This window comes from Propithecus coquereli, unplaced genomic scaffold, assembly GCF_000956105.1.
Source record: "Propithecus coquereli isolate 6110/MARCELLA unplaced genomic scaffold, Pcoq_1.0 Scaffold39, whole genome shotgun sequence".
NCBI classification, from domain to species: domain Eukaryota; kingdom Metazoa; phylum Chordata; class Mammalia; order Primates; family Indriidae; genus Propithecus; species Propithecus coquereli.
Genome location: NW_012149618.1, coordinates 8,584,523 through 8,601,064, shown reverse-complemented (window position 1 = coordinate 8,601,064; position 16,542 = coordinate 8,584,523). Strand labels below are relative to the sequence as shown.

The following is a 16,542-nucleotide window of genomic DNA, read 5'->3' as shown; positions in this document are numbered from 1 at the left end:
TAAGAAATGTATATCCCTTAAGTGTTTCGGATACTATTTTAATATTTCACGCTGTGTTTTGCCTTTAATAAATGACTTTTACATATATTAATATGATTTCATTTAAAATTTACAGAACTCTGAGATAAATTAAACTTTTCTCTCCATTTTACAGGTGAGAAACAAAAACTCATAGATATTGACGTGCCCAAGCTTAGCCAACTAGAAAGTGGTTAGTGGACCAGAACCCTGGTCTTCCTACCTAAAGTTTTATAGAAAGTTTTGAAAATAAAGGAAAAAACTAAAATTTCCATTAAGTCCAACAATTATCTTTTAATACATTCTCACCTTCCTTCCCTCTACAGAGGGTGATCATTGGAATATATTGGGGTTGTTTTCAGTTAACATTGTATCATGTGCATTTATCTTTATCATGACTATCTAATCTTCAAACAGACCATTTAATGACTATCCAATACTATGACATGTGAATTAATTCATTCCAAATAACACTATGGGTGAGGTGCTACCCTGTGGAACCAAGAAAAAATGAGAAAAAGATAGTTACTTAACCAATTCTGTTATTGGCCAATCAGGTTGTTTCTTTGTTTTTTGCTAAGATTACGAGTCCCTTCTTTATGGTGTATGTATCACAGTGGTGGCCGCTTGAATGAACAGCAACCCTCCCATCCGTGATAACCTCTCTCCTCCCCTTCCCAAAGCTTTTGAATTATTGCCTGTTCATTTAATTCTGCACCCTTTGCCTTTCTATATTTAATAATTGAGAAAAAAGTGTAGATGAAACTATTTTTATATTTTATTCCTTATTACTTGCAAAGATAGCCATTTTACACAGAATAAGTGTACCCTCTAGAGGAGCAGTGAAAGCTGTTATAGAAGCATGGATAAAGTTGACTGAGAAAGAAAAAAAAGGTCAATGTTTCATTTTACTTGGCTCCCAACGGATCACTTGGGCTTTTGCTTTCCCTAAAATACAACCAAGCTAGAACTACATGGCACAAACTAAAAGGGTGATCTGGAAGTTGATTAATTCATCTGGAAAACAGTCAGCTCTCTATTTCAATTCGTGCAGTGACGACACAGCCTAAATCAAATTTTAAACGAATGCAAACATAGCCACTTTCCAGGCCAAATTCTGGAAAAACACCTTAAGAATTCCAAGTGGAAGTCTTTGTAGATCCTAAGAGGCCTATATGTTGCTTTTAATTTAGAGAAGTGTCAAAATACATCTCTCCAAGGGCCAAGAAAGGAGGATTATGCAACTTAATGAGACTCTGCCATATTAAATCCTGAGTTGATAGCTCTCTAAGTTTTGAGCAATCCTCAGCAAATGTTCTCATCATTGGATCCTTTACCCTCCTCAAGGCGTCTCTGGATTGGAAAGCACATTAGAGGCCATCTAGCCCAAACAGTCATCACCCATATCCTAATTCCACTGATAGGGCAGGCATGAAAGGGCATGGAAGCTTCCAGAGACAGTATTGTACCAGGACATTTGGCTACTTCTTACCTCCCTCCCAGAGTGTTTTGCCCAAACCTGTGTAGGTCCAGGTCCCTGAGGGGAGCCCTTAGTCCCTTGCACAGTGCCACTGGGACTTACCTCCAGAGGCCCGGGAGCGGCACTGCCCAGTCATGGGGCTGTACTCCTGGTTTTCGTCAGTGCACACGCACAGGAAGGACCCTTCCACATTCTCACAGAAGGCTTCACCACACACCCCACTGAGCAGTTCACATTCGTTCACATCTGGAAAAGGGAGCACAGATCGAGTGAGAGGTGCGGCTCCTTCAAGACAGCTCTTTATTTTACCAGCTGTGCCAGGGCTCATAGTGTCTGCTGGAAGCAAGGTGATCCCCAGGGAGCAATATAACCCCTTCTGCTCTTTTAAGGAAGGGGCTCCTAAAGGTAGCGGTGGATGGTTTGGTCTGCATGAAGGGACCATGAAAACACAAGGCAAAGGTTCTAAATTCCACTTCCAGTTTTAAGGAACACCCTGGAATTGCATTGCAAGCACAGTAAGTACTGGTTGACTGTCTAGTTTTGTCTTCCCCAACTTTTCCACATAACAAAGTCTTAAATGACCCAACACTCTACTCACAGTTCTTAATTCAAGGGAAATTAAGATACTGGCACTTCAGCAACTATAGAATTAAGTTCATTTAAAAATTTTAAAACATTTACTTAAATTTCTGAAAATACAGTTCTCTAGCAGCCAAAATGTCCACAAATTAACAATAGAATCCAGGTTGCATAGCCCTTTGAGAAATGAAGGAAAAACCCCCATAAATCATTCATCGAGCTATGTCAATCATCCATGTGAAACAAAGTAGTCCAATAACTAATTACTAATTTCACTATGCCTTTTCAAATTCTGTTGATGTTCTACAGTGTAATACTATTTTGCTAACTATTTTCCTTCTGTACTTAAATATGCATAATTAAAACACAGTCAGGGAATCTCACTGATGAGTATTTTTCATTCAACATTATGCAAGTATACAAACCAAAGAAAGGCTAATTTTATGTTTGACCTTGCCCAATAGTACTTTTTACCTTCTTTCCTCCTAAGAGAAATTTTATTAGCAAGTACCCAGTTCAGCAAAGTACCTGACTTGAAACCTGAAATGCTAATGTATCTTATGCATTAAACATGTGCAAACATCAGCTCTTTCATGAGCACGCTCTGAGATGGTTTATACAAAGTTAAAAACTTGAGCAATTATGCAAATCATTCCAGAAAAAAAATCCAATTTTCACCTGCTATGCCCAGTTAATTGGACGAAAAGATTACATATCTGGACTTATTTGGATAATAACCTCAGTTTTTCATTTCATTTTGTATATAAACAGACATAAACCCAATGAGAGCTGGGTTTCACTTGTGCAAAGATACTGTAACATAAAGTAGAGCAGAGTTGGAATATTTAATCAACCTAAATAGTCATAATTTAGACCAGAAGAACTTAAACTTGCCAGTTCACATTTATCAACTTTAGGTAAATGTCCAATGAAACGTTCTACTTTCCAACTTGTATTACTTACATGGCCATTGAAATCACTCCCACTAGACTGAATTCACTCAATCAAGAAATATTTTCTAGCTTACTTCTAGGGGCCATATGGCCCATACATTGAGGAAACAATGGTGAGTCAGGCAGGACCAACTCCTGCCTTCATGGAGTTTACAGTCAAGTCAGGGAAAGTAAAAGATAATCTTAAGGCTTCAGTGAGTGCTAGGAAAGAAAAGTACAAAGTTCTGTGAAAGCGTGGCACAGTGGACCTTAAGTGCAGGGGTGAGTTAGGGAATGATAATGGTGGGGGTGGGGTGTGACTCATCTCTGAGTTTCTACACAATACCCAGTGTGGTGAAGGGCACAGAATAGGTGCTTATTAAATATTTTCAAAAGAATGAATAAAAAGACAAATAAAATTACATTTGTTGAGTTCACCAAAATGATAACAAATATTCCTTCACTGAGAGTGGTGTTTTGTGTGTCAAACCGAAATGTCAACATGGGTTTGGCACACTTATCTGGCTGGTTGGAAATCAACATCAAGCAGAGGGCTCAGGAGTTATGCAGAGTCAATGGTTCAACATCTGATACTTGAACAGTTAATAGTTAAACAAAATTTGCTGAGCACGTGCAATAGGCCAAACATCATGTCCCACACCCAGGGAGAAGAGAGTTTTCAAACACATGGAGGTTATAGTCGTGGAGAAGGGGGCTGCAGGTGATATACACACGATAAAATATTCCCCAAAAGATTGTAAGTATTATGCTAGAACTTGCTGAAGGCATTCTGCAAGCAGTGGGGTCGCAGCTCAGATTGAGAGTGACAGAAGGAGCAGGGACGGTGTCTGGAAGGAGATGACACCTAACCTCAGTCTTCAAGAATGCGTGGCAAGAATCCAGGCTCAGGAAGGAGAGGTCAGGAGCACATTCCCAGCAGAAGGAGCAAATGACAGCCAAATAATTGCATCATGACATGAGTGACCCCAAGCGGTGTGATGTTGCTGGAGTGTAAAAGGTGAGGAAGTGGTGACGCTAAGAAGATAAGCAGGGGCCAAGTCACACGATCCATTTAGTCAAAATAGTCAAAATATTTTGCAAGCATCAGACAGTTTTTATCACTTGTATTTTGGTGGGAAGGGAACTGGAGATTAGGATAGTCTTAGCTGTATTATTAAATAGCTATGTCTTCTTGTGAATACTTCTTGAATAATTATGTTTTTGACTAGCCAATACTTACGCTCAAAACACCATCACTGCTTTGTAAAAAAAATTTTGTTACTGGGGATTAACTGAATTTCCTAATTAATTCTGTAAAAGCAATTACTTTTCCAGTGATATTATCATTAAACCTCTGAATAGATTTTGTTTTCCCAGTTTAATCTGGATAGTAAATGAAGTTTTAATTGCAAATTCTCAAACCAAAAAGTTACTGGCTCCTCCTCAAGTGCCATCTGTCATGTAGTGAACATGGCTATTTTTCTCTAATGAAGAAGAATAAAGAAAAAGCCTTGTTATCTGTGAAGTTTTGAATTTGATAACCTTTCTTCTCTTTCCCACTTAGTTGCTCTAATTGCAAATGTGTTTCATAATGAATTGATTTGAAGAAATCACAGCTGATCAGAGCATGAAATACAAAATGTCACCTGCTATATACGAGCATGCGTTTGACCATATTCTAGGACATCTGATGATAATTCAAGATTCCTTCCAGCCCCGTCAATCCCAGACAGAACAGACTGAGGAAATACAGTTGCACAACCCAAAGCATCATTTTACGGGCGTCATTCCTGGAAACTGAAGCTCTTGCCAACACTTTCCTTAAATGCACTGCCTAAGAAGGTGCATTTTGAAGACAGACAAGCTATACCACACACCAGACTCTACTTCCTGTGCAGGAGGGACTCCAGAGTTCTGCACACTCAGCTAAGAGTTTAAACAGATGTTCTTACAAACATTCATTTAAATTTAAAGTCATACTTCTATATTTCTTAACATCCCCTTTCAGAAGCCATAGGATATTTTTGCATATCCTCAAATTGTATGATAAAATCAAATTGTCATGAAATTCTGCCCAAATTACCTGTTTAAAAGCTCCTGCTGTTGATAACTTTGATTTCTTTATTGAAACACGTTGGGAAAAAAATCTAAAAACTCACCCACACACCCTTGCCCATCCTGTGGGGCTTGAAAGCCCTGATAACAGAGGCAGCGGAAGGAGCCAGCTGTATTGTCACAAAACCCGTGACTGTCACAAACAGTGTTGTTTACACATTCATCAATATCTGAAAAAAAGACATGGAACATCAGACACAAACCAATGACACACACCAGATATTAATGGATAAACAGAGGCACTCAACACACCCGATTAGTATGAGATGATCATGTTTACACAGCGAGAACTTTAAAAACATTTTACATATGAATAAAATGTTTTGATGAAAATGGTTTAACAGTCAAAGTGTTGAGAAAAACATTTACTTTTCCTCAGGAAGTGTTTTCAAACTAAAATGACATTGCAGTTGCCACAGCCAGTATTTCCTAGATGTTTTCAACTATTCCCAAGGAGCGTTATATTCTAATAGGGGAAATATGCGAAAATACCGCCACCTGGTTTGGTTGCAGTAAATGCTAATAATAGTTGTATCTGCACAGTTGTGGGCAGAAAGAAGCAACGGTTTCCTCAACCCTGTAGATAACCTTGATCAAATCTACATGGCATTCTCGTGAAGTCAAGAGAGAATCTGGTGAATCCCGTGGGGTAGCCAGCTGGTCCCAGTTAATGACAAGAAAAGATTTTGTGTCACCAAGTTATAATCCTTCAAGGTCCTAAATGTCCAAGCTGCTCCAACTGATTAGCCGATTTGGGAATTCATTTAGTTCTCTGCAAACCTCATGACAGTGACCTTTTGCCTTTTTTCCCATTAATAAAAAATGCTGTCATAAACATGATGCCTCAGTTGTAAAGTTACAATAGACTTTTAGGTAGAATTATTCTTTTTTATCCTTCCAGTTACTAATTTTTGTTGGCATTCTTTTCTTCCATTACCCTTGTTCACAGGCACACTGCAGCCTACCAGCTGCCAGGCTCTCTGCTCTTTCTGCCTCTGGACTTAACAACTGTCCCAAAGTACAAGTTTTTAGAAAAACAAGTAAGAAAATGTAATTACAGCATTCAAATATATACACACACACACATATATGAAAGATTTTACTTTTATGTTCAAATAATCAAATGGGGTAGCAAATGATAAAGAAAATTACAAGGTAAATTTCACTTGACAGAATTTAGTTTGGGGGGAGTTCATATTAATAAAATTGGGCATTTTTTCTTTTAAACTTTTTAAACCTGAGTTGAAGAAATATTCTAGGAGAAAAAGAAGATACAGTCAATGATTTCCAGCGGCTGTTTCACGTCCCTTCCTAATTCTCCAACGCTGATGTTATTAAGCATAAGTTCAGAGACTGTCTCACTTTTGAATCACCTACTTCAAAGTTTCCTTAATTTTCTCAACTCAAAGAAAACCATGTCCCTTCTCCTTTCAAGGTTGGGTCCCTTCTCCCATCCCAACCCATCTCTTTGCCCCGTAGTCCCACCTGCTGACCCTTTTCCAGCATCTTTAATTATTCCTCCCCTGGCTCCCCCACTCACTGCCCTCGAAAACATTAAAATAGCCTGAAAAAGCTTTCACTTGATCATGTTGTCATCTACTGTGCTTTCCCACTCCTTCTATCCCGCAAAATGCCTCAAAAGAATTATCTGCATCCTTGCCTTTATTTCCTAATACAGCTTATCTGTAATAGGAAAATAATAGCAACAATGAATAATAATATTCTTAATATTGCTAAGTCCCTACAACTACTGTGAGGATTAAGCAAAATAACATATACAAAGGGCTCAGAAGACTTCCTGGCATGTAATGCAGGAAGCATCCGAGACACTGCGTATCAATTATTATTATTACTACTACCACTATTCATCTTCCTCCTCCTTCTTAATGACCTACAATCTCACTTCCTAACTCTTTATCCTACTGAAATTCCTCTGAGAAAAGGCACCAACGACCGACTCATCGTTAAATCTAACGATCATCTTCCGGTCAGTCACCCTTGCCCTCTAAGTCTGGTGAACACCCACTCCTTGCCCTCTTCTCGTGTTCTGTGACAGAATTCTCTTCTCGTTCTACCTCTAGCCACTCTTGCCCTCGCCCTTTCGCAGCCTGAAGGTGGGTGTTTGCCAAGCTCCGGCCCTCCCTGGGATCTACGGCAAACTCAGCCCTCCCCTCTCCATCCTTCCCAGCCTCTCCTAACTTCAACTACCATGGTCCGTGGGATAAATCCCAAATCCTCCTTTCCAGCCAGGATCCTCCTCCCAAGTGCATTTCTTATTCTTAATCATTTCCATTAGACCTTCTGCCATAATCTCAAACTTAGGAAGCCTAAAGCTGAATTCACTGCCTTCCTACTAAACCCCATTTCCTGACCTTAGTGAGAAATTCCTCTACTTCCATCCTTCCTTTTTGCCTCTCTTACCTCCCTACCTTAAATTAAAAATCAATGGAACTATTTCACATCCAAAAAAAATGAATCTCCCTTGCAGCACCTAACATAAAGACGACACTCGATAAATCTGTTCTGACAGATATTCAATTTGTCAGCACGAGGCTCGGATTACAACTTATTTACTGATCATAACTGCGAGGAGGAGCTGCCTGATGTCACCAAATCACTTAACACAGGCCACTGCTAATTTCAGACTTCCTGAAATGGGCGTTTGTCAATAAGATTATGTTATTCATTGAAGCAGAGGGATTAAGGGCTGGAAAGAAACTCAGAAATGGTTCAGCTACCACTTTATACTGATGATCTCCCAGTCTCTCTCAAGGATTGACCTCTGTTCTTTAGAACCATCTATTGCATATCTATCGGACCTACTGGACATGTTGATAATAAATGAACTTATTATTGCTCCAACCCTCCTCTCCCCTCCATTGCTCCTATATACCCTTTATCAGTGAATGTAACCCCTTACCCAAGCCAGAAACCTTAATGTCGTCCCTCCCTATTGGCTCTCTTATCTCTTTCCTGATACAACTCTTACTCCTGATGGTTTTACCTATCTCCAGTCTCGCCTCCTCCCTCTAATCCAGTCTCCACCTAACAGGTGCCAACGTGTTCTTTCCAAAAATGCAAACCCTCCAGTGCCGTCCCCTAGTTCAGAATGTTCAGAATCTCTTCTTGCCTAGAGGGTAACTGCCACCTTCCTTAGCAGAGCATGGAGCACCCTTCATCATCTGGCTCCTGCCTACATGTTTGGCCACAGTTCTCAGACAACCTCCTTTCCAACTGGCACTCCAGCCCAATCAGCATACTAGATTTCTTCGAAAACCTATGGTCTTTAATTTCTCACGGACTTGCTGCACACTCCTTCCTCCAATGCAATCTCCCCCCTCCCCAGTCCCACTCCTTAGCTGTGCTCAGAAACTCCTTCTTGCTCTTTAGGAGTCAGCCCAAGAGGCCAAGGGACACGTCGTCCGTGGGACCTTCCTTAGCCACTGCAAAGGCAGATCTCAGTCCCCTCCTCTCTGCTCCCAGAGCGTTGTGTGCCCCCGCTGTGCTCATCACGGTTACTTCTCAGGGTGGAAAACCTTCAACTTAACCTCACCAGCAACTTCTTTCCCTACTAAAATGGGAGGGGGACTAGCAAAGGAGGAGGAAGGGAAGGAAAGTACCAGAAATCTGGTGGCTTTTCAGTCTAGATTCCTAAAGTAAAATCTCTTGCTTTCCTTTTTATTAATTCTACGCAATTATAGCACAGGATGATTTCTCGTTACAGTTCACCCGCACAGGAACTGAATAATTGACCTGAAGGTGAACAAGCCCCAAGCCAGTTATGAATTACTGGGCGTCTTGCAGTCTCAGACTTACTGTAACAGTGATTAACCGAGAAAGTTTAGATGAGCAATATTTTGGATTTGAATGAATAGGAAAAAATAACGTGGAATGCTGCTAGAGACTAGCTCTTCAACAACTAATATTTTATAAAAATGATATAATGTAACTCTCAGCAGTTTCATGTTTTCAACAACGAGGTGAGGTAATAGCTTAATAAAAGGACATTTGTTTCACTTCTCTAATGACCTGTACAAAAAAATATTATTTCATTAGAATTTTCTTTGATGATGTGAGCTCTCTGGGATATTTTTCCATTCTTAGTCTTGTCTATACATAGAATGATAAGAACTGCTACAATTAAGAGTAACTCTATAAAAATAAAGCAAAATGTTAAGAAATTTATGACGTTAGAATAAAAGCCCCATCGAGACTAAATGGACCAGTGAAAGCTATCCTCTTTTGTTGAAGCTGAATTTTGAAGAGGAAACTCCATTTTGAATCATCCAAATATTGTACAGTTTCTTTTTGCTTAATGAAGGGTGATTCTGTGAAAACCACCGAAACAATTCTGCATAGGGATCTGTAAGAGCCGTGTATGATATCATTAGTAATACTCTCCAACAGATTAGTAATCACAGGAGTGACTGTCTAGTGATCTCTCAATTGTCAACCCAGTAAATTAGGTATGCTATTGTAAGAACTGCTGATTTATCACACAAGTGTTTGCTATTTATATTTTACTAAACAAGGTAGATATAAATATTGATGTTTCAGTGGAAATAAAATTAAGGAAACTATATAGACCAAGGATAATGGATCACTGATAGGAATTCTCCAATAACAAATTACCTAAATGTCAGAAAGAGAAAGAGGACCCAGTTCTGGGTGATTGGAACTGCCAGTGGCTCATTTCAAATGCAGCGATGATGTCAATGACAGACAAGCCCACACTTTTAAGAGTCTTAACTATTGGTCTATTTGGTAGATCAATTTTCCTTGTCCACATGCTTTTTACTTACTACATTTTTCTCAATGAACCAAAAGTTTTTCAAAATCTACTTATTCTTTTCAGGGACTGTACACATAGGAGCAGAATTCTAACACATGCATCCACCAATTCTCAAATAATTGGTGTCAGCCTCTCATTTAGGTAAAGTGAACTGTGAAATAAGGAACATGTATGAGAAGAAGGCATGATTTTCCAAAAGGAGCTGGGGTCAGGTAAACCTTGTTAACTGACCAAGAAATTTAAACTGTGTTCAAAGACCTCAACAATGAAATTCACAACAAACCTCAATGGCTCCATTGGGTTTCCTGTATTATTCACTGAAAAGTCTAGGTGTATCTGCATATAGTCAGAAAACTCTGTGCACAGTGAAAAAGAAGGATTTGTGTCTCTCTTGTTAGTAAAATGATTTGGATTTTTTTTTCCAAACATTTCATTTTACCAACAAAACAGACACAAATACTTTTTCTTTATTCTTTGGGTTTCTGTTTTGAATTAAGAAAAAAGTGCTTCTTTTCTTCAGTTTCTTAACATCTCCTACCTTTGTTTTGTTGATTTCCTTCTTCCTTCTTCTCAGCAAGACCTACCCGCCTCTTAGGGGAAGCAGCTCACTAATGACCCAGCCTTCCTCCTGCTGCCAGGACATGCTAGAGAGGCGGATGGTGGGAATGGGAGTGTCATTTCTGGTAATGGATCATTCACAGGAAAATCTCCACAGCTACTGCATAATTGGGAAGAAATGGCCTTCCTGTCATCAGAATATTTTTAGATGAATCACATGGTCCATCTGAACTTGAAGGAAACTTGAAGATTATCCAGTTTGACTCTTCATTTTAAGAACCGGAAAACTGAGGCCTAGAGAAGGAAAGTAGCTTGCTTCAAGGTCACACAACCAGGCAACTGGCAAAGGAATGGAGCCTGGCCAAGGAACATTCTTCTAAGTTTGTGGCTCTATCCATCCCGTCCTCTTGCCTCCCACCACAGTGATGGTTATAAAAAGCCAGTCCTTGATGCGGAATAGAATTAACCAAATTGTGAGCCCAGCGAGCACACTGGAGTTTGTTCACTACAAAGATGTGTATCTGCATCAGAACACACCATCTGTTACTCTTGGATTTATCACTTATTGGCTTGTAGTTTATAATCAAGTCCTTTTGTCCTTAAACAAGACCTAGGCATCTTTGTACTTAAAACAAGAAGTATAACATACATTTGAAATCCAAATACCAGAGGGACTGAAGGTCCTGAAGAAGATGTTTTTCTAGAAGACCCTTGGAAGAAAGCACATCCAGCATCAACGGTGTGCAAGCCCCAGGAGGTCCCAGGACTATGTCTAGCATCGGTGCTCTCGGATCTCTTCATGAAAAAGAAATGACCCACTATTTCACCCCAGAGCTTCCTGACCAACTGGAATCAGTTAAGTATTTGATGCCAGAATCTTAGGAAAACAGATCCAAAGAAAAGGGGCTTACGCTGGAAATGCAGCCCTCACACTCCTTACCGAAAGGAACGGAAGCCGACCCGGAGACAGTAAAGCCCAGCCAAGGAGTGGGACTGAAAGATGCTAAACCAGCTGAATAGCTGCCCAAAGAAATTTTAAAATGGCATGGCCTCTGGCCCAAAAGTGATTGAGGTCCCTCTCACAGCACAGGAGGGATGCCAGCAATAAGCGGAAGATGAACACAAGGCCTAAAGAAAGAAAATAAAATTTAGCCAATAGGAAATTAAAAACTGGATTTGGAGATGGTCCAGAAAGTACAATAGGATATGGAAAGAATCTTTTAAAAAAGGCCCACTGAGGTCTGGCAATGTCAACATGGCTGGAGAACATGGGCCTTATGTGCTATGGAAAACAACTTTGTCCTGGGGAAAGGGGATATATCGGCCAGAAACAGCAAAAGACGATGTCCCCGAGCAGATGTCCATGCTGTGCCCCCGACAGAGAAAGGCAGGAAAAAAACATGGGGGTCTTGATGGTCACAAGTCTGTTCTGAAAGCTGAAAGCCTTGGAATAGCAATAAGGAATGACAGAGGTCGCAAGTTATTGCAAATCCAACTTTCTACCCTTAAAAATTACCCAGCTAGGCCTCAGTTCTAAGTTCTAAACCAAAACTTTGCTCTGATTTTTATCAACCACTATGTAGACAACCTGTGTTCACCATCATACTTAAAGACACCCTATTGAAAACCATCCTAAAAAATCACAAATATCATCCTAGTTATCCAAAAACGTGGGTGTCATCCTTGATTACCTTCCCATACCCCATCACCACACCCTTCTGATTTTACCTCTTGGTTATATCTCCAATCACTTCCTTCTTCTCCAACTGTATGTAGGACCTCACTTTCTCTTTCCTGAATTCCCCCTTCCTGAGTTTTGTGCATCCAGCCACTCGTCACAGCCCCCCATGATGACAGAATGAAATAGTCCAATCAAGTAATTTTCTGCCTAAACCTCTTCAGTTTTTCTCCATGGATGAGAGTATAAAGGCCTTTGCCACATGCCGTCTGAGCTCATCCATACTTGGGTTCTCAAGTTATTTGCTCTTCCAAGTGGCCTCTCGGCCTGCATCTTCTTTTCCCTTCATTCCCCCTCTATTGGACCATTCCATCAGGACCAAACATTTTCCACTGTCTCACATCTTAAAGATAACAAAGAGTTTCCTCACACCTTCATCTAGAAACGTATCTATTTCTCACCCATGTTTAAAAGCCGAGGTTCTTGACTTATTTGCATGTGTCCACTCCATCAGTTCTTATTCACTCTTGGGTGGCTCCTGAATATAAAACTCCACTGAAACAGCTCTTGATAACTTCACCATTTTGTAAACCCAAAGGATTCTTCTTAATAGAACTCTCAGTAGTACTCAATGAAGTTGACTACTCTCTTCTTGAAGCATCCTTTTCCCCTGGATTCCGTGGTCCTATATTCTCCTAGGCTTCCTCTTAAATCCTTAGGCTACTCCTACACAGTCTTTCTCTTTTATTTGACCCCTAAATGTTGGAATTTCTCAGGGCTTAGTCCTAGTCCTTCTTTTTTTCTCGTTCTATGATATCTCTTGGTGGCCTCATCCGTTCTGGTGGCTTCAAATACCATCTATGTCTGATGACTCCCAGTTATATCTCCAGCCTAGATTTCTCTTCTAAACATTAGACCTAACTTGATCCAATTTCCTCTCTGACACACTCACATGGATATTTCATAGGCAACTCTAATTTAACATACCCCAATCATACTCTCGATCTTTAAAAAAAAAATGCTTCATTTTTCACCATGTCAGGAAATAGCACCACCAGATACCTGCTTGCTAAAGCCTGAACTTAACCATCTATCCTCAATATTCCTTCTTCATCTCCTATATCCAGTCAAACTCTATATTCTAATCTAATACCAGGTTCTATCTCCAAAACATTTCTTGAGTCATTCATTTCTCTCCATCACATTGCCACCACTCTAGCCTGAGCTACCGATATGTCTGCCCTGGGCTATTCATTCGAACAATAGCCTGGGAGATATCCCAACTTTTCCTCTTGCCCCTCTAATCCCATTTTCAAACAGCAACCTGGATGACAGATACACTGTCCTCTAAAAATATAAATTAAATCACTGAATTAAATCAAATGGAAAACTCTACTCATTAAAAGGAACAATTATTTTATGTACCACTAAGAAAGAAAAAATAAAACTCCACAAGTTAAACTATTTTGCACTACTTTTTAAAAATTACATGTAATTTTTAAAAAATCAACTGCAAGAAGCATCCCCATATTAAAGTGTGAAACAATATGCATGTTAGAAATGATAAAATATAGTATATCACTATCCTGCTTACAACCTATGTCTGTTTCAGTTACACTTAGAGTGACACCCAAACTCTTTACATTTCCCATCCCTTGCCATACTTCCTTCTCCCATCAGTACTTCTCCCAAGTACTAATCAGGCTCTATCCTGCTTAGCTTTTGAGATAAGATTGGATATGTTCAGACCATGCCTGCCAAGCACCAGGCATGGCCTTTCTCTTGAATGTATCTTGTATGTACTTCTTGAATGTATCAAGTACTTCTCAGTCTCAGAGCCTTTGCCCTAAACCCAGCTCAACCTCAATGCCTGTAATCAAAACAAAGTCTTCCCTCCTCCTTCCTTTCACTGTCCCTAGTCTTTCCTTCACAGCAGTTGTAATGCTCTGTGTGGTCATATGCTTTTTGGAAAGCTTATTTGTTTACTGCTTGTCCCCTGCAATATGCAGTTCCTAGAAGGCAGAACCCACGTCTGTTTGGCTCAGCACTGTATGTCCATCGTCTAGAATAAGGTCTGGCATATAACAGGTGTGCAGTGAATACTTGTTTGGTGCAAGCAAGCCAGCCTTCTGCAATCTAGCCTTCGCCTACCTCTTCAGCTTTATCTTATACAGTATATCACTTTCCCCTCCCACGTGTCCAACTGGAACTATTTTACTTGCAGTGCCCTAACTCTATGCAATATTTCATGTCTCCAAATCTTTGCTTGTGGGATTTATTCTGCCAGGAACAAACTCCCTCCCTACAGCTTCCATACCGCATTCTTTACCCAGATGATTTTCATCTGTCCTCCAAGCCCTTTAAAGCTCAGCTGGAGCCTCCTGGAAGCTTTTCTGACCCCACCTAGTGCTGAAAAATGTGTCTACTCCCATAGCTTCTTCTTATCCATCAACAAACATATATGAAGACCCTAAAAAGATGAAACATTACATTATCACCAAAACCCAAGGCTGAGCACTCGTGACCACAGCTCAGGAGAAATGGAGGTGGGCTAGAAAAACAGTGACCCAGCACATTATCATCTCATTCAAAAGCAATGGTTAAATTAAAGCTGCACAGGAGGTAGTTTAAAAAACAGTATTTACAATGTAGAAATTTGTATCAGAAATTATCAAAGACAGACTTGAAAAGTTCTTCCAGAATGAAGATAAAAGAACATAATGACAGCAAGAAAATGTTGCATTCTCAGATATATGAAAGTTAAATACAAAAATAACACCATAAAGATAAAATACTATAAGAAATATAGAAAAAATATAGAATTGATCACAATAGGACAGGGAAAATCACAAAAAGCAGTAAAAGAAATAAAAACACTATAAAATTTAAAAGTGAGTTAAAGAATGGGGAAATATTTGTAAAATATTGATAAATGATGATTATATTTAATACACATAAAACAGTTAGAAAACACTAAAACTCTACCTCAGACAAAAAATATTATGCACACCTATAGTCCTACAGGCTTAGGCAGGAGGCTTAGGCAGGAGGATTGCTTGAGCCCAGGAGTTGGAGGCCAACTTGGGCAACAGGTGCCTGGCTTATGTTATTCTCAAAATCAAAAAAATTACATACTTGCAATCAACCATTTGAAGATACTGAAAATATTTTAATTATTTTACTTGACTATAAAGATATACCTCACCCTAATGGGAATAAACATTGGAGTAAAATAAAACTGTACAAACAAAAATAAGATGGATATTCACAAATATTTTTAAATATATTGAAAATGTACAACTTTTTATTTCTTCTGATTGACAATAAAATAGATAGTTTTATTTTAAAATAAGGTGTTTTGCTTGAAATGATAAAAATATCTTAAGAGAAAATGCTACTGATAATTACTAATTAATAGTATACATGTATTTAAGTTAGGAGGTCATAGCGATCAATTCTCAACAGTTGCAATTACTAACAAATAAGCAAATAAAATCCAAAACTCCCAAAACAACAAAAAAATCCCACATAAAACCCTTCAAAATGCTTTTCAGTCTAGCCAAATTTTCTTGCATACAAAGCTATGTTTGTTTAGTTTATAAAACTGTGGAGACTGCCCAAAAGTAAAATCTTCTGATCATTAATTCAGAGATTCTGTTGAATGAAAAAGAAAAACATTTTGGACCTAATCTTTTCCTCAAATACAAATGGCAAATTGCCAGTGGTGAATGTTTTCTATCTTTAAATGGACTTTTCTACTATATATAGATAACTATCATCCACAATTTCACTTTTTATTATGTGAAAGTAGATCTTTCATGAATATGTTTCAGATTCCAAACTTATGTCAATTTTTGGTGCATTTTATTTCCTTTCATATACTGTTGTTAAAAATCATAGGGAAACAAAAGGGGGTGGTAAAATAAAAAAAAAAACTCTAAAATAAGCCAACAAAAAAAGAGGGGTGGGGAAGAAAGAGGAACAAATGATGAGATTAAAAAACAAAAGTAAAGTATCAATTTAAACCCCCAAATACCAGTAATTATATTAAATATCTATAGACTGAATACTTCAATTAAAAGACAAGGATCGTCAGTCTGGATTAGAAAACAACTATATGCTGTTTACAAGAGAAAGGCTTTTTAACACAACAGGGAAAAGAATAAAAAAGCATGTGCTGGACTAATAAAAGACAAAGTAGACTTACAGGCAAGGAGCACTTGTGGGGACATACAAGGACATTTCAAAGGAATAAAAGGGTCAATTCACTAGGAAGATACTACAATTCTATATTTAATTCTATTGTCAGAAAATACATAAAATAAAAACTGGCAAATTAAAATAAGAAACAGAAAAATCTTCATAATAATAATGGGAGATTATAAGATAC

General features: G+C 38.8%; 1 protein-coding gene across 1 annotated transcript in view; it reads right to left on the bottom strand.

The window, feature by feature from the left end:
• LTBP1 (latent transforming growth factor beta binding protein 1) overlaps positions 1–16,542 on the bottom strand; it is a 482,178-nt gene that overhangs the window by 77,345 nt on the left and 388,291 nt on the right. The window contains exons 21-22 of the mRNA XM_012652425.1: positions 5,169–5,294; positions 1,601–1,744 (exon numbers count right to left, since the gene is read on the bottom strand). Coding sequence (XP_012507879.1) covers positions 1,601–1,744; positions 5,169–5,294 — 270 coding nt within the window. The remainder of the gene's footprint in view (positions 1–1,600; positions 1,745–5,168; positions 5,295–16,542) is intronic.